Raw genomic sequence first — 22,236 nt, 5'->3', positions numbered from 1 at the left:
TGGATTGCACTGCCTGACCTTCTGTGCAATCTAGGACAGGGGTCCCTAACCCCTGGTCCATGGACTGTACTGGGCCACGGCATGCCAGCAACTGGTCCACACAAACAAGCAAAGTCCCATCCGTGGAATATAGGCAGTATACAAAACTATGCACTCTCCGGTCCACGGAAAAACCTTTCTCCACAGAACCAGTTCCTGGTGCCCAAAAGGTTGGGGACCTCTGATCTAGGGGTTCTCCTAGATTCATGACTTCTGCTTGAGGAGCAAGTGGCAGCCATGGCTAGAGGGGCCTTTGAACAGCTTCAGGTTGTGCGCCAGTTGCACATGTTCCAGGATCTGGAGGCTCTCCTCAGAGTCACTCATGGCCTAATTATCTCCTTGAAGAGTATTTGGAATCTTCAGTTGCTGCAGAATGCAGCCACACACATTACATCTTTGCTTTGTAAGCTGCATTGGTTATCAGTCTATTTCTGGGTCCAATTCAAGGTGTTGGTTTTATCCTTTAAAGTCCTACATGGCATGGGAAAAGATTATTTGAGAACTCACCTCTCCCTGATTACATATATCTGTCCTACCAGGTCCAGCAGAGAGGATGTGCTATGGGTCCCATCGGCTAGGGAATTTCATTTCAATCTTTTTTAAACTTCTGGAGGTCCTTTAAGACCTGGTTCTGTCAGCAGGCCTGATGACCCAGAGACTGCTAAAATATTGAGATGGCTCCCATGTAATTAATACCGGCTGTTCACCAAATCTGCTTTCTATTCTGTTTAGTTTTGTGTTTTTTATATTTTTAATATAATTTAATATTTTTAATGAAGTGTTTGATATTAATTTGAATATTTTAACTTTATTGAACACCACCTAGTGTTACTTGATTTGTGAGATTGGCAGCTATATAAATATGACAAACAAGGTAACAAAATTAATATTTCATAAGGAAATATATCCAATTCAAGACCCATTATCAGAAAAGTATGCTAAAATAGTTTATACTTGAAAGAAAAATTGGGAAAATATTTTAATATTCTCCATAATACAGTATTTTATACCTTTTCTACTAACAGAATTTCCCCAGGTTTTTTAACCTTGGGATGTATGTTTGATATTTAGGGTTTACTTAATAAATGAGATTCAGTGTTTGTCTTTATGTTAAACAAGATGATGTTAAAGGAATTACTCAAGTCCTAAGAAAACCTTCACATCTGATCATCATGAGATACTGATTCAACTTTTTAAAATTCTATTTAAGCTAAGGAAGACTGCCGCTTTATTGTGCTTTTATTGGTTGTATTTGACGTCAGGAAGAACACAAATGAACTATTCTCTTATCATGAGCATTTCTTTCCACATCAATCCAACAGTCAACTGAAAATACTCCTATCTCAGTACTTAAGGTAAAATAAATGCATTTGAGAACACCTGGAAGAAAATAAATTTTAAAGCTAAGAAAGCTCTCATTGCCTAGATATTTGCAATTTGCACATGATTTAATCCTCCACAAGACTACCAACACAGTCATATTTTTTATTTTTATTTATTGGTTCATTTCTAAATTGTTTACAAACTTATCTATTAGCCTGAATTGCCTCACCTGGACTATGAGGTCGCCACCTCTCACCATCCCTTCGCGAACCAGCAAGTCGCCAACCTCCATCATCATCTTCACCATTTTGTTCTTCTCTGAATAGGCGCCAATTCTCACTTTCAGAGCGTATAAATTCATGTTTCCTTCCTACTGTTGCAGTTCCAGCTTCTTCAAAATTTGGTCTCACTAAAAAATAAAAACCTATTTTGTGATAAGTCTGTATATCATGAAAAAAATTGGTATATAAACCAGAAGTGTACAATTATCACAGCACCCTTGGCTAAAAGAATAAAAGATCAAATGCATGTTTCCTTGTATTTGTTTTAATATTCTACTACTTTATATTAAAATAATTTTTATTTCTCATGGGGGAAAACAAGCTGTGTTTTCAAAAAGATTTCATAAAGCTGTTACCATACAGCTGCAACCCTTTAAGAGTGTCAAATGTTCACTGCAACAAGTTCATCGAAGAGCATCTGCATAGTTTGTTTCCATAAACAAATGCCACCTGATGTTCACTGAGATTGCTTTATCATAGTTGAGACATATCAAGATACTATTCATGGTCACGCTGAAGTTTACAATGGGACAAAGTTCTGTTGTTTTTTGTATGGGAGGTGTTTTTAAGTGCTATATCTAGTTTCTGTTTAAAATATCTATATAATGTTATTCAGCATTGTCTACTTGATTAGACTAAGTCAAATCTAGAAACAGCATTTCTAAAAATGTGCATCTGAGGCAACTACAAGAATAACTATATAATTTTTATCATTATATATAAAATGCTGTATTTCAAATAATATAACAGTAGCTTAAGAATAAAGAGATCATTTTATACGGTTTGGGTATAATTTATTTATAGACAGGTTTGTAAGGCAAATCAGTCCATCTGCATTTAAAAGCCAAAGGCCACTCTTTTGAAGACAGCAAAGTCCACATTTGGGACAGAGAAGACTGCTCACTTGAAAGAGGGGTCAAAGAGGCCATCTATGTCAAAACTGAACAGTCTTCTCTCAATAGAAGGGGAGAGATATGACATCATCCATATCCAGTCTAAAGGCCCCACACCCATATGCACCACTCAGGTGACCTTGAGGACACAACCTCCAAGTGGCTTCAACAACTCTCTAAAAGAATGCAAATGACCAGTTATCTGCAAGAAATATAAATCTTTCTATTCCCCACCATCCAGTCAGACCTGAAGAAGCTTCCTCGATGAGAAGCAAAATGTCTTCAAATAAAAACAAGAAACTCCAGTTGCCTCTTAAAAAGCACCTTTGGGACATGATGGAGACTTCTTTGCATGAAGTAGGAATCCATTGGAGAGAGTTGCATATTATGTTCCAGTGAATGCTGATAATGGGTGGAATAGAAATGAGTTTGTGAGAATCGATAATCTTCTAAAAATGTGATTCACAAGGAAAATAATAACTTGTCTAAGTAACATAAGGGCACTTGGAACAAATGAAGAGAGTACAAAAAAGAACTTAGTCCGAAATCCAGATCCAGAACCAGAAGAATGAATGGAAGTAACTGTTTTGGTAATATCTGCTTAGAAAAAGATCAGTTTCTAATATGCGATTTAAGCACAAGTCTACTTATGCAAATATGTGTCAAAATATAAATCTAAAACCATGTTTAATTATTTATGATTAAGAATTAAGAATTAATGAAAGATACAAGAATTCTGAATATGGGACAATCTTTTGGTAGTAGAGATCTTGCAGAAAAATGGACATGAAAGAAATGGAAATATGGTAAGTGACTGTGAAAGTACAATGACTGTAGAAAGAAACAGTATGAGTCCTATTTGAAAAAAGCATTACAGTGCTGATTAATCTCCCAAGAGAATAAATGGAAAGCAGAGGTGCAAAATATGAATGTGCAAGCTGCTTGGAGCTTGAAAAGAACCCACCTCACAGAACTGTTGAGGGGAAAATAGGAAGAGGGAGGTGTGTTGCATAGGTTTGCTACCTTCAGTAATTTATAAAAATAATAAAAGCAGGTACAAACAAGCAAATGAAGTAGTAGAGTGCCACATTTATTTATTTATTTAGCTTATGGTACATCGTACATGCACTTACAATATATGAAGAGTATAATATATAAATAACATATAAAGAGTGCCACAGAAGTATATTATTGGAAAGTATGAAAAAGGATACTGGGTGAAATGAGGAAGCAAAAGAGTCCATGTATGAGAAAAATGTGTATGAGAGAATGATTGCTGCAAATAATGAAAAAAGATACGTGTAATTCAAGATAGCTGCAGTCAAAAAAGGCATGAGATAGTTAAGAGGAAACTTAGGATTTTGATAGAAATAAAATTGGTTTGAAAATAGGTGAAAAGGACTAAACAAGGAGAACCCTGGAGTGAATGGAATTAAAAATAAAAGTGATGAAATAAGTTGGATTGAAGCCGAAGAGAGAGAATGTTGGAATAAACATTTTAGAAACTTGTATCAGAGGTATCTTGTAGAGTCGAGTTGAACTGAAATGAACACTAGAAAAAAATAATATTGGAAAAAGTGGATGAACAAAAAGCCTTAAATGTTGTGAGCATGTTGAAAAATAGTAAGGCTGCATTTGCAGGTGACATAACTAGAAAGACATGCTAAAATATGGATGTGGTTTGCTTGAGAACTAGTTATGTGACTTGTTCAACGTATCTGTGAAGGCCGTAGCTCTGTCCCATGATTGGAAGAATATTATTCTCTGAGTAGAATAGTAGTATAAGAAATGACATTGGCAGAATTCTGATTAAAGGGATAAAAAAAATGTGATAATGAGCAAAATTTGAGAAGAACAGTGCAATTTTATGCTAAACAGCTGGTACATAGAACTTTTTTCTTCTCTACAGCAGGTCACTGAAAAATGAATGCAATTTTTTTTGTTGATTTAGAGAAAGCATGTGAAAAAGTAAATAAGTTTGAATTATAGAAAATTTAGCACAACATTGGTTGATAAATATGGTAAGATCATTTTATCATGGAACTAAAACTTTTATGAGGATAAATGAAATAGTTCTTCGCTCTATATTGCAAGAGATAAAAACGTTGCCGTGAAGAACTAGATGGATGAATACTTCCTGCTTTGGTAGAATGTTACTAAAGATGGGGGGGAATAATATGTGCAAATGCTAACAGAAACATAACAGGAGAACGTATAGATTGTTGCAAGAAATTAATATAAAAGAAGCAAAGGTTATTGTGTAAAAGAACTTGAAAACTGCTTAGAAGAGACAAAAAAATGGAAACAAGGTACTTAGGAAGTATGAGTGATAAAATGAGAGAAAAATAAGATTAACAAGTGCTAAATGAGTGTGGAGTGAATAAAAAAGGAATGCCCAGTATGAAAACAGTACATTGAGGTGAGTTGATACAGAGAGAAATGAATAAATGCAGCTGCAGAACAAATATACAATAGAAGCATTATTAGATTAAATAGATACAGTAATGGAATGAGAAGCTATATTGGTTGGATGAAGCCAATCACATCTTAAAAAACCAGTGATGACTTTGAAGAACAAAAGTAATAAATGAAGCAACTTTGGGGCATGTGGGAAACAAGGTTAGTTTCCAAAAACAGAAAGGTACAGAAGGATAAAATAAATGGTGTTTATGTAAACTACTTTCAGTTATTTATATATTTCTTTTATTTATTTCAAGGCTTTTCCTGTCCCCTTTCTGTATTGTGCATATTACTCATCCTATGAGAAATATGGGTATTTATGCTCATTTTATAAATTCTGTTATTTTACTTCTGTCCAAATTCAGCAGAGCACAGGTAGTCCTCGAGTTACAAATGTAATGGGGCCTGCCAATTACATTCGTAACCTGAGGATTTATTGGAGTGAATCTTGTAAAATGAACATGAAAACTCCCTTCTTTCATCCACACATTCACTAATCAAATGCGCAAGTCATTAAGTGCACATGAGGTATCTCAGTGTGGGGAAGGCCATGGGGGTGGGGGGCTAGTGATAGAAGAGGCCACCTGCTGAAGACTACCCAAGGCCTCTCCCGACCCACTGAGATACCTCATTAAGTCCCGCAAGATCACAGCCCCCAGAACATTTCACTCTCAGAGCGCAAAAAGCGTTTGCAAGCCAATCGGTTCCTGGAAGCGAAATTGTCCTGCTCTCAAAGAACCACGGCAGAGAGGAAACAGATCTTTGCAAGGTGAGTCTAGCGTGGCAAGAGAAGCAGTTGTGGGAAGCTGGGGGTAAATAGGCAGGGTGAATGTTGCAGTACTTCTCTGATCATTCCTAAGGGTGAATGACTGCTGTGATGTTGCAACATTCATAATTTCAGGACTGTGTCATAAATACTTGGGGAGGGAGGTTATCACGTAACTTTGAATGGTTACTAAATGAACTATCGTAACTCGAGCATTGCCTGTATAAAGCCGTTTTAGGGAAAACTTCAGTGTCATCTTATTCAGTTAATCACAGTTCATTAAAATTAAAAGAAATCTGGGGTGAGCTTAGCATACCTATATTTAAAAATAAGTAAAGCACTAGATAGTAAGTCACATTGAATATACTGTAATTTTCTTCTGAATAAAAATGGATATGACTGGAATATGTAACTCTTAATTAAATATAAATTTATCCATCAACACTACAGAAGCTTCATAAAACAAATACAGAAAAATTGGTATGGATGACATAATTTTTCAAAATCTATTTAATAAGATTCATATATATTATGCTGTGAGGCTCCTTAAAAATGGGAGGCCAATAATACTTCAGTGACTAGTTAATTTTAAATATATGAATTTAAATTTCTGTAAAGATACATGAATTTTATATTCCAGGAAGTTCATTTTATTGGGCTTAGATTCCTTCGCAAGTGGTTGGTGTTTCACCATGATTTCCCAGGATGAAAGGAAAGAGAAAAAGATCTGCGACTTTGCCTCAAACTAATTGACTGGACTTCCTGAGGAGAAGGAGCAGTTAAAGGGCACCTGCATTCCATGTCTGACCCAAAGCCTGTGATGGTGTTTATGGAAAAGTTCAGATACAACAAAGACATCCAGCCAACAAAGTCTACAGCTATGTAATTTCAAGTTTTAAAAGGACCAACTTCAAAGTGCTGTATTTTGGAATACAAACCTTTGAGAACTTGTTTATTGAAGGTTAAAAAAAACTAGGATGGCAAATAACAGTGTCAACAATGTTTCTAAAAGATATATAAACACCCATACTGTTTTCCACTATAGTAACAAGGAGGGGTTTCCTGAGAAGTCTCTTAATTTAAAATAATAAATAGCATTGATCCTAGGAAATATATGAATAACAAAAAGCTGTGGAAGGTTTTTTTAATGGAAAAATTATACTATATACCTATGAATCCATGCATACAATTATAGTTACTATAATTTCCAAAGTGCATTCAATCACGTTTTAACATATATGCCAGCTTGGATCATTTCTGTTCCTGAACAGATAATCACAACTTTTCAACTATACGTGTATTTCCATACAATTATGGGGAGTGGGGTTGTTCCATAGTATAATCTAATTCTACACAATATCTTGCACAATAGCCAAGCCCTACCATATATACAGGTTAACATTTCATGGTATCTCCCAAACTGGATTAAAGATATTAGTGTATGGAACTAATTGTTAAGGACATATGTAAGGGAAAAACATATTATATTGAAAAGTTAGGGAAGTAAATCTGTTGTAGCTCCATATACTTGAATAAAAACTATCTCATCTTTGTAGCTACAAAAGTTACTGTGCCTGTCTCAGTTTTATAGTGCTATGCCTCAACATGTATTAACACATTTTCTACTAATGAAATAAAGAATTAATGATTTATATTCTGTGGATTTTTAAAGGAAATACATGAGAGAGATTTTCGGTTTCTAAGTAGCATTATATTGGTCTACATTAATAATTTTCACAGCGGGTCTTCCGTAGTTTTACTACAAACAATCACAGTCTTTGTTTCTCAGATCCTCTTAGGTCTGACGTTCGATCAAAGTCCCTACATCAGCAACTAACTAAAGAAAAATGTGAAATGCATTACGAAACTACTGACAGATATACAAGTAGTTCTAGACTGATAGGAGCCTCCTTGTAGCTATTTCTTTACTAGTCACTAATTAATTAGACTTAACTAATTCTAGATACCACACATTCTAAATACTACACAAAAGTATCTCAACAAATCATGTAAATGTTTCTAGAAAGTGGCCACTGTGAGCCTCATCTGAGCTATTTTTTTTACTAATCAGATTACTCCACATTAATTCCACACAGTATAAAGTCTGAATGCCATAGATTTATTCACTGTAAAATCCTGTTTCATTTTGGTTATCGCAATTATGTTTCATCCTCATAATACTTTTCTATTAAATCCAGTAAAGACAATCTTATATTTGACTCAAGGGGCCAAATATAGAATGATTAGATACTAGATCTTGAATCTTTGGCTACAAACTATTTAAAAGTAACAAATCTATATCAATCTACAAATGATATGATTTTACAAGTCTAAGATAAAGATAAAGGACATTTCCAGCTCCAAGCTAAAAAAAACCCTAAAAGGAAGAAAGTGAAACGGAAAGTACATCTTCACCTGTCTGCCTTTGTCTGGAAGAAAATATTTTTAGGAGTGTGAACTTTATGAATAGCGCCTCATGAAAATGAATGGAAAACAATTCTGAGGAATGTCATTCCTTTGAACCAGCAAGTAAAGCTTTAAGTAAGATTATGCAAACTTAAAAGCCCCATCCTGATTAAGAGAAAAAAATGCACCCCTTTCTCCAAGTAAGGTCTTGTGCATTTCTCCACAGCAGCTAGGCTATTGTTGGGTAAAGAAAGTTCTAACAAATCAGCATTCTTTTCCACATGACCACAGCTAATTGGCCCCCCTGCAGATGAAATGACCAATCAAATCAGCTTCATATGAAAACCAACCCCCCACATTATATACTGTGGAATGAGATCTGTAAGCCCATTCTGAACAAATATCCTTCCAAACTAGAAAAACGGGTTTTTCCCCCCTTCCTTCCTTTTGGACCACTGTATACAGACAGATACAAGATAGCTTGGTGCATATTCCATATTCAAGATACCCACCTTTCTCCCTTTCCCTGCCAGACAGATAAAAGCTACAAATCACGGGTAAGTACAGAATGCTAACAAAGCATACATTCTATCAAGTTTTCCAATTTTGAATTTAATTTTTCCAAAAGAAAAGTAATTTAATAATTTCCTGAATCAAAACCTATAAAGAAATGAATTTTTCCTGCAAGTCATGACTATTGACAGAAATATTAGGATAAACATAGCTTTCCAGTTCCACCAAAGTATAAAGCAGATTTTAGCTGGGCAGTTATCAAAATTGATTGCTTGAATTAAGTTGACATTATATGATAAAATTGCCAGTGAAATCTATAGCCATGTGAGTATGTAGTTCTTCAATAGGATATAAACACAATTATTTAACCAATATGTGACTGAATATTGGAAATGTGATTATTTTCAGAAAAGCTAGAATTTTATATAGTAGTATTTAATAATTAAATTTCATGGTCTTCCCAATGAATTGTATCTCCAAAGGATTGGGAATCATTACATTTTTATTTGAATTTCAATATCTCTTGAAGAAATTAATTTAGCACAAGAATTTTCCCTAAATCTTTGCTATTTCTTTTATTTTCAACAATCAATAATAATTTAAATGACTTTGCAAGGTTTTTTAAACCACAGATTATTTACTCCAGTGTATACAAAAGGGTGGAAGATGTGATTCAGATTTAAATTAATTTTTGTTTGGCTATCAAATGAGCTCATATTATTAATGCCATTCTGCTGATAGAAAACTTTAAAAGTAAATCTTCAGAATTTTACCATTCAGTTCACACAGATCATCTATATATATCATCTGTACATCTTACACCATATTAATGTTTAAGGAACACTGAATATATATTAAACTTTCTTGCTCAGACATAACAACTTTCTAGAAGATACATAGTCAGAATAAGACAAATTAACATTGCACATATTTTAATTCTGCATAACAATATTTTCTGGGGATAAAAATTACAGCCTCTGAAAAAATTATAGCCTTTGGGTGAAACTGTATGTAAAGTTATTCTAAATCTGATAGTAAAAGATTGGTATAAAACTGGTTATACTATGGAATTTGTAAATTTGCTTATCTTTTTATATAAAAAGAATATTTTACATTTTTATTAGACTAGAATATTAGACTGTGCAGATTACATTTTCTCAGCTATTTAGAAGAGATTTTCTAAATGTATGCAAAGAACTTATTTTCTGCTTTACCATTCTCAAATGTCCATTCAACACAACAAATCATCAAAAAGTTAAGATAATGAAGATATGCCATGTAAGAATGTCATCTGAATGACATTTACATTTTAAATCTATGCACTAATAGATTGCTGTCGATTTGCACCAAGTTAGATTAATTCCATCTCAGAACAAGAAGCAGCTAGGCTGAACCTGTCTGTGCTCTGAAGCTTAGTGACATTGGTCCTAGTTATTATTAGGAGACCACAAGGCTGTAGAATGAACTGAAATATTGGAAAAACCTTTTGAGGAATAAAACACAGGCCAATACTATTGGTAAATTAAACCAGTATTGATTTAGTCATAGGGACAATGCAACTTTGAAATGAACTTATGCCTACATTATTTACCATGGCTCTATAAATTACCACCTCAGAAATATATGAGAAGAGAAAATAATTCAAAATGTGATATATAATTAACCTTTATCATCATTCTTTACTGTGAGCACACTGGCACATATTAAAAATGAAATTATGTTGCTTGCTCTCAAAAAGTGTACACATAACACACATATATTCTATGAAGATCTCTAAGAATTTGTGCATACCTAGTTTCTGGTTTTATTAAGCAAAATTATTTAACACATGCACTGTTTAGTAACAGCTGAGCAACATCAGGAATGGTAGTGGGGGTGATAATGGGAGGGTACAGGACCCCTAGCTTACTCCCTATAAGTCATGTGTAATAGCCACAGTTTTATTATGGAGTGGGTAGCAGTTCGAAAGCACGTAAAAATGCAAGTAGAAAAATAGGGACCACTACGGTGGGAAGGTAACAGCGTTCCGTGCGTCTTTGGCATCTAGTCATGCCAGCCACATGACCACGGAGAAGTCCTCCGTCAAGCGCTGGCTCTTCGGCTTTGAAACGGAGAGGAGCACCGGCCCCTAGAGTTGGAAACGACTAGCACGCATGTGCGGGGGAACCTTTACCTTTACCTTAGTGGAGGAGGGGAGGAATGACAGTGCCATATAACACTGAACAAATTTGATTTTAAGTGAAAATGTATAGTATTATGTATAATGTACAATTTACATAATAGTAATGCAACTTATATTCAGAATATGACAAGCAATTAATAAATGGTATTTATATAATACTATATCCTTAGAACTTTGTAGTAAAACTCCAGTCCAAAGCTATGATTTTAACTATTTATAAATATGTTTTTTCCAAACAATTTTATTAAAAATTATATGTTACAAATAAAAGTCAATACAAAGTACAAAAATTACATACAAAAAATGGAAGTGGAGATTAAAAAGGGGGGGGAAAGGAAAAAAGAAAAAAATCATAGTCTCTAAATAAAATATAATTTCCCTTCGCCCATAGCTCATATTTTAGGTAAGAAAAACAAAATCAAAATGCTACATCAATCAATTTTTATCAGCAAAATTTGAATAAGGGCAACCAGATATAACTCTTTTCTTCTTTTAACCCTGATCGAACAAGCCCATCTTATAAATCTTCCTAGATTTTTTTTAAAGGTATTCTTTGACCTCTTCAAGTAATGAACATTTTTGAAAGTAGATTGCTGCTTATTTGTATTTCAAAGCTTCACAACTTTAACAGATTTCTCTTCATCCATAAATAAAATGTATCCTTTTGTCACTTCTAAAAAGGTCCTTCCAAGTCTTAGCAGAATCTTAGCCAGAGGAGAAAAAATATCCAAATCAATTTTCTGATGTATATTTTCATCTCCTGTAGGGAATAAGTCATCCATCAGAACCAGTTGTATTACATTTAAATGCCCCTTTAAATTAATTTCATAAACATCCATTGCAACTTGTTGTTTTATAATTCCATAAGGATATGCTGTCAATTTCATCAAGTATCTCATCCAGTCTGTCCAAAAACCTGACTGAAAGATATTCAAAGTTTGCATTAAGGATTTTTCATTCTTTGTTAAGAATGATGAATTAAGAATACAGTGTAATAATCTTCCATTAACAGATCGAATATCACTTTCTTCAGATCAGCTAACAGTATTGTTGATAAATAAATTCATTATTTAAGGTACGATGTAATATTCTGGCAAGCACCTAAATATGAGTTAGGCTGGAACTACTACAAATACTGAAAATATCATTATTAAAGCAATTAACATTTTGAAGATAGAAAAATAGTTTGAGAGATAAAATGGGCTGTTAATATTAAATGCTAAGGAAAACATAATTTCATGCTATGAAAAATATTTGCTTCACAAAACAGTATAGCATCTAAATAAAATTTCTTTTCAAAGTGACAATTTAAGGATATTTTTAAAAACATGTTTTGTTAATAATTAAATAATGCAATAATTCTTTAAACTATTGCAGAACAGCTGTATTATTTCTGTTAAAATACTGTGCTCTGATTCTGAATTATCTAAGCCTGTTTAGCTGCATCAGTAAAGTATTATCCATTATTCTTGCTTGTTTTCTTGACTTCATTTTAACTACTATACATTATAGTTTGTTAACATGTCCTATTTGTGTATTTATGCAAAATTCAAAATTGCTTACAATTTCTCCCAATTAAAGTAGAAAACAGAATAGAAAACAGTTAATGACAAGAGGTGGCATTCAATTATTCTTTGTTGAAATTCTTTTTTGTTCTATTTATAGAACTATAAATGTTTAGCATTTCGTTATATGTGAAAATGTTCTTAATCTTGAGCTTTTAACTCAAAAAAAGTCAGAAGTGTAACATCTGCTTCCAGCAGATCATAGCTTGAATTCAGATCACTATGCATAATGGGACTCCTGGAAACTGCCTTCCTTGCTTAGAACTTTACCTACAGCCTCCTTATCTATGAAAAAGCTCCTATAGTTTTAGATGAACGTGCTAAATGGCACTTATTGTACATGAAACAATGGGACAGTGGGGAGAAAATTACTCACTATCGAAAAATAGAGAAGGAATATGTAATTTAAACAGTGAAGGAAATATTTGGGGGGTTCCTAAGAATCTGTATTGGGAATGAAATAATTTAAAGAGACACCTTGGAACCAGTACATGATAAATGCTCCCTTAATGTCTTTAGGATAGTTTGTTTCTTCCTTGAAAACATTACATTCAAAACAGGTATACTGAAAAACAAAAACAACCTCCACTATTATAAGACATGATATGAATGGCTACCATGTCAGCCATTTTATAAAAAGAAAATGTAACCATTTATACAAGCGCTTATGGACAATTCTCAAAATTTCAAATGTGTCAAAAAGATAGTGTTTGTGGACACCGCTCAATTATACACAATAAGAAACTATACTGTGAAAAGTGTCCAAACTGAATGCATACCGTAATTTAAAAACTGGCAATGTCATTTAAAGTCAATATGTATAAGAAAAGAAAGACAAAAATCCCAGTTACCTATCTACTCCACAACCAAAACCTTGAGATTATGGTAGGGTATTTCAAAGAAAGTATCAACTGTCTGACAAGTGAAAATGATGAAAAAATTTTGTTAAGGATTGTTAGGAGAGGGATAAAAATATCAATTCTGTAAATCTATACAACAGATGAAATATGAAAGGTTATATAGAATTTTGAGTACTACTTCTCAAATCAGTGGAAAAGTGCAGTTAAAATCACTTATTCCCTTAAACTACTGAAATGACTGAAAGCTTTGGGTGAATCCAGTAGTGGAAGAGAAAAGGCTGGATTATTCAGATGCTTGTTTTTCTGTACTATTTAAAGTAATCTTCTGCTATAAATTTGTTTCTGACTCCTATTGGTGAACGTCAGAATTCTGCTAAAACTTTGGATAGATTCTGCATGTCTGAAGTTGCTTTTCGCTTCTGTTTTTTAGAGAGGCAAAGTAGATAACAGAAGTTTTCCTGCTCCTTTCAAAATGGCTGTTTGAAACTGTAAAAAAAGGGGGGAACATTTTGTAGAAGGTATTACTCATTTATCTTGCTTTAATGCTGGCAAAGTTATCCCACAATATGTGTATATACACAAACTCTTACGTCCAAAAGAAAATTTCTATGAGGGGTCCTTATAGAAAATTTCTAGCGCTTATCTCTATCCAGTCCCTCTCCTTTACCCAGTTCATATCAATACAAAGTGATAGACAGACAGACAGACAGACACACACAAACACAAACAGACAGACCATATTAAAAATAGAGGGACATAAGTGAATGTTAGGACTCCTTGTTCACTTCTGAGCACAGGACCACCAAAATATCAATTATATTTAAAATATAATTGATGAATCTCAGATATAAAATTAAAAATACATGTCACAAATAGCAGTTGCAAAAAACTCTTTTATCAAGTGTTCTAACTAGCTATAATGCATGAAAAATAACAAAAAGGACAAGAGGCCTAATGGCCTTACACGTCTATTGTAATGCAATATATACTTTGTAGAGATTGTTCTTCATTTCTGATAAGAACCTAATGGCTTATTTAGTTCACTGGTTTCTATATTACATATCAATTTAAAAAACTATACACACTCATATTTCATATAATTAATCTATTTATTTATTTATATTTCATATTTCTAAACCAACCATCTCCCTCACAGAAGGGCTTTGGATGGCATACAATATAACTCATAAAATGTATAGAAATTAACATTAAAATTAAATTAGGGTTAATATTTTAAAATTTTAAAACTTTCAAATTCATACCATTTCTGAATAGAAACTTTTTAAATAAAGAGACATAACTTATTTTTGTATGAAACTGAAGCAATATTCTAAAGTTAGTTTTTCTGCATAATATGTAAAGGTATTATGCTGTGAATTGTACAACTTGTTAATCTTGCCCTTGCTATAAATGCAGAGCCCTTAACGTGTAATATAACAGTAATAATACTAACTTATTTTATATAGTTGTTTCAAAGAACAGTCTCTGAGATACTGTATTAATATATAAACAAGTAAATATTGCAGCTATTATTTTCATTGTCCCATCTGATTATCAGTAGGCCATGGTTTTGCCTTCAATATTCCCAGCTACAGACACTGACTTTTATATATTCCAGTTTTTTAACACATATCACAGAACTTTTAATCTTCTTTGCCACTCATGTAAGATTGAAATTTTTTTGTAGTTCTAGCAGTTCAGACTATGATGCTTTAATTGCATCTCAGCAATTGCATATACTTTGCATAGTTACTGGACTTTATTCCCTTTCTTTAAAAATGTGTTTGTATACAGTGGAATTAGTTTTCAGATTTCCTCATAAGGTTGATGAAAACATGTTTATTAGTGATCACACTATGCCTCTATATAAGATTAAAATATTAATTTAGATCTACTGAACATAAAATCTTTCATGTTCAAGACAATAAAGTTTTAAAATATGAACATGATAGGCAAACTGTGTTCAGCTTATGTTTACAACTAACTATTCTGTTCTTTATATCGAAGAACAAAAGGAAAGGATAACTGAAGGGTGTTTCTACATTAGTCTAACACTGCAGAGGGAAACAGACAGCAAAATATTAAACATAATTATATTTCAAAAGAAGTAATCATGGGGAAGCAAACCAATGTGATTTACAGAGTACTAAGTATTAGTTTAGCCTCACCAAAACCTCTAATTTTGAGTTTAGATACCTGGAGCACAAGCAAAATTTATACACTGCACTATGTCTGTCACACACAATTATCTATTTATTTACATGGAATTTCTTGCCCTTCTCATGCATATGTATCATTCATATAAATAACAACTGATGACAACGCGGAAACAATGCTTAGTTTGCAAGTTTATTCCGAAGTCTCTAGCAACAAGAAACCATGACTGGATATTTCTTATATTACTGAAATTATATGAGCTCCTTTTAAAAATATGAATGAGCTTATGCCATAGAAAATTATGATTAACATCTATAGGTCCCATAGGAATGAATTTGTTTTGAAAACCAGTCTAAACATTAAATACATATATATAAATAAAATATAAGAGAAGCTTCATTCCTGTTTCTCTTTGGCAAATTTGGAATTTAGCATTGGCATTTTTTTCCTCAGGACTTCTTAATAGTTTATATAATTGCATAATATTTTCCGTATTATTCTCTGTCCCCTTTTTAATACAGCTTTACATCAGCAGTGGCCTGAGTATGTTCAGCAGAAGAGGCTACATCCCAGGTACCACAATTCTAGACAATAAGAATATCATGGTTGGAAGCAGTGAAAATGTAGACAGAAACTCACAGAAGTTTGTGAGGGAAATTTTATGCAACAGGTGTGATATGATAGCTTTAAGACTGCCACCAAAAGAACAGAATTTATAATATTACAAACAGCTATTATAGAATACTTTGTTTCATAAACACATTATTTAATTTAGATGGTGCACACTTACAATACTCCTTTTCTACTTTAGAACTAAACTTTTAGACACACAAGTAAATCTAAATTGGCTAACATTTCTAAATTGAAGTCTGAAACGGTCATTTGACATTTATGGTTTTCTTTTGTTTTTTAAGGTAACAATTATTCCTTCGTGACTAACCTGGCTCTCCAAAATTAATTTTCTCAGAAGTGCATGTTTTAAAAACTTCCTTGACCAGCTGCATGTGGCATCTAGTCCACTGCCAATATGTCAGAATCTCTGATCGTCATACAAATAGATAAACAAGTGTCCCACAGTTTTTTACTTTTTATTTTCAGAAGATGAGGACAGAAGTGATAGAAGGCAACAACACCAAACCTAGTGCTCCTCTGCTGAATCAACGGTACCCAAGGATGGTTACTAAAGATGGGCACAGCACACTCCAGATGAATGGTGCCCAAGGAAAAGGAATTGCATACATAAAAGATGCTTGGGGAATACTAATGGATATGCGCTGGAGATGGATGATGTTGGTATTTTCTGCTTCTTTTGTCCTCCACTGGCTTGTTTTTGCAATTCTCTGGTACTTATTAGCTGAAATGAATGGGGATCTGGAGATTGATCATGATGCCCCACCTGAAAACCATACTATTTGTGTAAAGTACATCACTAGCTTTACAGCTGCTTTTTCCTTTTCACTGGAGACACAGCTCACAATCGGTTATGGCACAATGTTCCCAAGTGGAGACTGTCCAAGTGCAATTGCTCTACTTGCTATACAAATGCTACTGGGTCTAATGTTGGAGGCCTTTATCACAGGTAAATTGATGTTACTTTATAACTAAGTGTTTCAACGCTGTGGTTCATATGAAAATTCTGTTGTTAGAAGTTAGAAAAGAGAAAGAAGAAAAAGACTATGCTGCTGACTATTAGAAAAATTATTTTCAGAACAGCTTGACAAGCTATATTTCCATTTTATGTTACTAAAATAATAGTACAAAGGATTTTAAATTAGCAGTCTTATCTATTGTACAGATGGAGTCCTCCCCCACAGAATTAAATGGTTTAAAACTAACAAGATGCAAAGCAGCTGTACAAACAAAGTAAATCCTACTTAGTTCAATGAGACATTTCTCTGTAAATATGCTTAGTACATTTTTTAAAAAAAAATCTAAAAAGATGATTTGAGGGTTTTTGAATCCAGTATATACTACAATACAGGTAACCCTTCTTCTATAAATTCTATTGCATAACTATATATGCAATTTTCTATTATACATATATTCATTATAAATACACAAACATATCTATAATAATGTAAAATGAAACAATAGAAAAATATATTTCATATTGCTAATAACTAAGAAATGGTTTATTATAATAAAATTTATTGCAACACAAATCTATTGAGAGATGATACAAAACATCAGCTTGAAATATTACATCATAGGAAATAACTCATTTTAAAAATAAATATTAACTTATATTTTAATCAACATTTAACGTTGATGTTCATTTATATTTTTCTGCTTCAAATAACGTGATATACTTATTTGTGCTTCATTTCTATAAACTAGCACCAAAAAGTAACATCTACCTGCATGATCTGTATTTAAATTCTTTTTTTATTTAGGTGCTTTTGTAGCAAAAATTGCCCGACCAAAGAATCGAGCTCTATCCATCCGGTTCACTTATCTTGCAGTGGTGACACACAAAGAAGGAAAGCCATACTTAATGTTCCAAGTGGCTAATACTCGCCCAAGTCCACTCACCAGTGTTCGGATCTCTGCAGTTCTTTATGAAGAACGTGAAACTGGTCAACTGCATCAAACTACTGTGGATTTTCATTTGGATAGCATAACTTCTGAAGAGTGTCCATTTTTTATTTTTCCCTTGACGTATTACCATTCTATTACACCATCAAGTCCTCTAGCCATTCTTCTACAAAGGGAGGCTCATCGTCACTTTGAGCTAGTAGTCTTCCTTTCAGCCACCCAAGAGGGCACAGGGGAAACATGTCAAAGGAGGACATCCTATCTCCCATCAGAGATTGTATTACATCACCATTTTGCCTCTATGCTTGCTCGTGGTGCCAAAGGGGAGTATCAAATCAAAATGGAAAATTTTGATAAAACAATTCCAGAACTTCCAGCAACAGACACTAAAAGTTCAAAAAGGACTGAAATGGAGATTCGCATCAATGGACAGCACATTGACAGCTTCCAAATCTGTGAGACTCAGATGACAGAATAAACTGTGAATGTGTGCCACTTTTTAAACACAATGAAATGCCACTGTCACTTCAATGCTGTCTTTATTCTCTCTATTTTCTCATGTTTGTTTTAATCTATGAGTACCTTTGACTTCAGAACAATGTGCAGAAGAAAGAGCGTAGTATCCATGTTACTGGATGAGCCACTAGAACTGCACAAAAAAGTCAGGGACAAGAACCATTGCACGAATCCTTAGAAAACAACAACAACAAAAACACTTCCTGCCAAATTCAATGGACTGTGATTAAAACTGCACTGACCTAAAATAGAAGATAAATGACATGAGGGTAAATACTATGGAAAAATGGACACAACTTTATTGAAGATAAAGAATGGTCACCTGAAATTCATAAGGTCCCATAGGACCTCAAATTAACCTTCCCTTGCTATACAGTTACAACAGAATATGCTGATGCCTAAACATGCTATGAAGAATGTTGCTAGTATTTTCTGTGGCACTGAAATTGCAATCCTGCTGTGCTTGTTTATTAAGGAAAATTGCAAGCATTTGCCAAATCTCTTTGTTCCAGCAGCTAAGAACAAGTTCAACATCCCTAGGCAGTTTGTGATGAAAATGAACGATTAGAATTTTAAGATACATTGGACTCTAATATTCTGCATTAGAACATTAGCAGACATCAGGAAACTATCAATCTGTATTCATAATTCTTCTGTCAAGAATAATTCTTCTTTTTCTGTCTTGCAAGATAATTCTATCATCAGAAAGGCCCGCTATTTCCACAATTATTTATCTTTTCATACTTTGTTCATTAAGTACAGATAAACATTAGACTTGAGAAAATAATTGGGCAAACCTGAAATCTAATTACCAGACTTTGAACATTAGACTTTATGCCAACTGATTCATGATTATTACAGTTTATCAGAACTAATACTGTTGCTGTTTCTAAGTTTAAAAGAACCATTTTGTGGATTTTTTTAAGCTGGAAAAGTCAATAACTCCTATGTATACACACGTAAGAAAGACTACAAAGCATCAGTGCTTTTATGTAAAGGATGAATACAAAGATTCTTCTCAGAAGAATGTGGTATAGATTTTAATAGTTTTACTTTCAAGTGGCTTCATTTCTAACTTACGGTTATGAAGACTTTAGCTTTTTGCTCTTGAACTTGGATAAATGTATTTATATGTATATACTGGTTATGCTGTTGAGATTTGTTTTACTGTTGAGATTTGTTACCAATTATAAAGTACTTTTTATGAAGCTTATTCTTATTCCCCCCCAATCTAAGGAATGGGTTATACCGACAATTATGGAAGCTATGGTCAACTGGGAACATGGTAGGGCTCTGGACAATTAATTTCACAATGATATTAGCTGCCAATTCAAAGCTGCTAAGTTTGTAAAGTATATGAGATCCAATATTTTACTAAGTTATTAATGATATTCATGTATGTAATCTTAAGAATAATCATACCATATTCTCAGGATGGAAAAAATGTGTTTTACAACTGAAGAAAAGAGATGTGAGAGTCATAACAAACCACGCTTTAGAAAAAATAATCTGGAATATCTTCACAATATACCACTAAACTCATGTTCTCTTACAAGGTTTTGGAAGTAATTTTGCCCTTCTCTGTGCTGAGGTTTTAATATTTTCATTTACTGGGTACTGTGATTATGTCTTAGCGCAATGCAGAAACCAAACAGCAATAGTAATTATCACTTTGAAATTCATTAAATTGCATTTGTACTTTACCTTTTTATCCATCACTTGAAACAACTGCCTCCCAGCTACCACAGTAATTATAAAAGCCTTTTGATCTATATGCCCAATTTTATCAAATTCCAGCTTTATACTAGTTTTATAATGTTTAAATTTTACAGAAGTTCTAACATACAGATATGTAGAATAAAACAAATGCAAACTTTCAATCTACAAGCAAAAGTCCAAATAAAATGTCACATGCTTCCAAATTCTTATACAAGTAGAAGCATTAATTTTATTTGTCTCATTAATAATTAAATAATTATTTTAAGCTGCAAAAGAATTCAGGATTACATTTTTAAATAATTACATTTATTTGAAATTAAGATGATCTTGGACTTAAGACAATCCTCCCATAAAAGAAATATTACACAGAAAAATAATTAATATTGCCCAGCTTTCTCATCTTGTCAAGCAAGATTACCAATTGCTACTGAAGCCAACATAAGGGTTTTATTTCCCTAAAACTTTATGTAATATAATATCTATGGGTGTCTATATGTACATGATAAAAAACACATCCAATATAGGGCAGTGCCAGGATAAAAAATTAATCTTAATTACTGATCAAAATCATCTGGTTGTAAAATAAGACATTCAATTTGTAAAATTGTTTTTGATATATATTGATATACATATGTACATACACACAATAGGCAAAAAGAAAATCAATTTTACAAATTGAATATCTTATTTTACAGCCGAATATTTTAAAAATTCATTTTAATCTTAAAATCTAGTTAAAGATATACATATACATATACATACATACACACACACACACACACACACACACACACACACACACACATATATATATTCTGATTGGGTGGGAGTGTGTTTTGAATGGGGGCTGTGTTCTGATTGGGTGGGGATGTGTTTTGAGTGGATGGGCTGGTCTCAGCTACCAGCCTTAGACCTGAACTGGTGAGTTGTGCTGCTTTTGTTCGGCTCCGTGTTTGTGGTGGTGCCACACTCCCACCCAATCAGAACACAGCCCCCATTCAAAACACACTCCCACCCAATCAGAACACAGCTAAGCCCCCACCCAATCAGAGCACACCTCCACCCCATCAGAACACAGCCAAGCCTCCACCCACAGAACACACCTCCTCTGGCAGTTTAAAAAAGAAGAAAAAACAGCCACTATCACACACGTCTCCCAGAAGAACGAAACTGAAGTCACCAGCCTGAGGATGACGGATGACATTTCGTCGAAACGTTGCCCTGATACCTCCAATTCTACGCGGGGAAAAACCCGAATGACCAAAGATCTACATACAAACACCCGCGAAAAACTCAGCACACACACGCACACAAACGCACACACACACACAGACATATTTACACAGAAAAAAGAAACTGTTTCTGGAAATCTGGCTCAGATTTCTGCCCATTCTATAGTAAACCAACTAAGATTAGTGGTTTTTACTCCCACATAAGTATACAGAGAACATTGTTATACTAGGGATAAATCTTTTTAATTCATTTTATTCTATAAATGTGGGGAAGATACTTCCCACTCACAAAAAAGAGAGAGATTAATAGGCCTTTGTGCATGGATGCAAGCACAAGGAAACATACATACTTATTTTTAAGTCCCACTGAGCTCAGTAACTTTTACTCCCTGATAAGAATGTGTAACACCTAGCATGCTAGTCTCTTTCTCTTCATTTATCACCTCCATGTGCCTATAACTGTCATTCTATCTTGCCATAAATATTTTTTCTGACTATTGTAAAGTTCCTGATTTGATCATCTTTGCTTGCCAAAGAGAATCTGCACTTACCCTGTAGTTCAAAATAGAGTTGAGTCAACTAATTTTCATTCCCCCTCAATCCTGTCTCCATTTCAGCCTCTTGCTTTCTTTGGTTTCTTCTTATAATTCATTACGATTTTAAAGTATTCTTGGATCTCCCAGTGGTAATTTTCATTCATGTATAATTATTAATGGAAAAATCCTCACGAAAGTTTTAGGTAATATAGTTCTTAGTCCAGTATTATTCTAGAAACCTTGAGTGTTTTTT

General features: G+C 33.5%; 2 protein-coding genes across 3 annotated transcripts in view; one reads left to right on the top strand and one right to left on the bottom strand.

Moving 5' to 3' along the window:
• Nucleotides 1-22,236, bottom strand: part of GIGYF2 (GRB10 interacting GYF protein 2) — a 111,949-nt gene that overhangs the window by 30,568 nt on the left and 59,145 nt on the right. For both annotated transcript variants that reach the window (XM_083365000.1, XM_083365001.1), the window contains one exon: nucleotides 1,592-1,771. In XM_083365000.1, coding sequence (XP_083221126.1) covers nucleotides 1,592-1,771 — 180 coding nt within the window. The remainder of the gene's footprint in view (nucleotides 1-1,591; nucleotides 1,772-22,236) is intronic.
• Nucleotides 16,547-18,458, top strand: KCNJ13 (potassium inwardly rectifying channel subfamily J member 13; the record flags this gene model as incomplete). The annotated part of the gene is made up of 2 exons (XM_083365002.1): nucleotides 16,547-17,024; nucleotides 17,839-18,458. 2 exons carry the CDS (start codon nucleotides 16,547-16,549, stop codon nucleotides 18,456-18,458), a joined length of 1,098 nt encoding a protein of 365 aa, XP_083221128.1.

The sequence above is a fragment of the Vipera ursinii genome (assembly GCF_947247035.1).
Source record: "Vipera ursinii genome assembly, chromosome: 5".
In the NCBI taxonomy this organism is placed as follows: domain Eukaryota; kingdom Metazoa; phylum Chordata; class Lepidosauria; order Squamata; family Viperidae; genus Vipera; species Vipera ursinii.
This window is presented reverse-complemented; position numbering and strand designations above follow the sequence as displayed.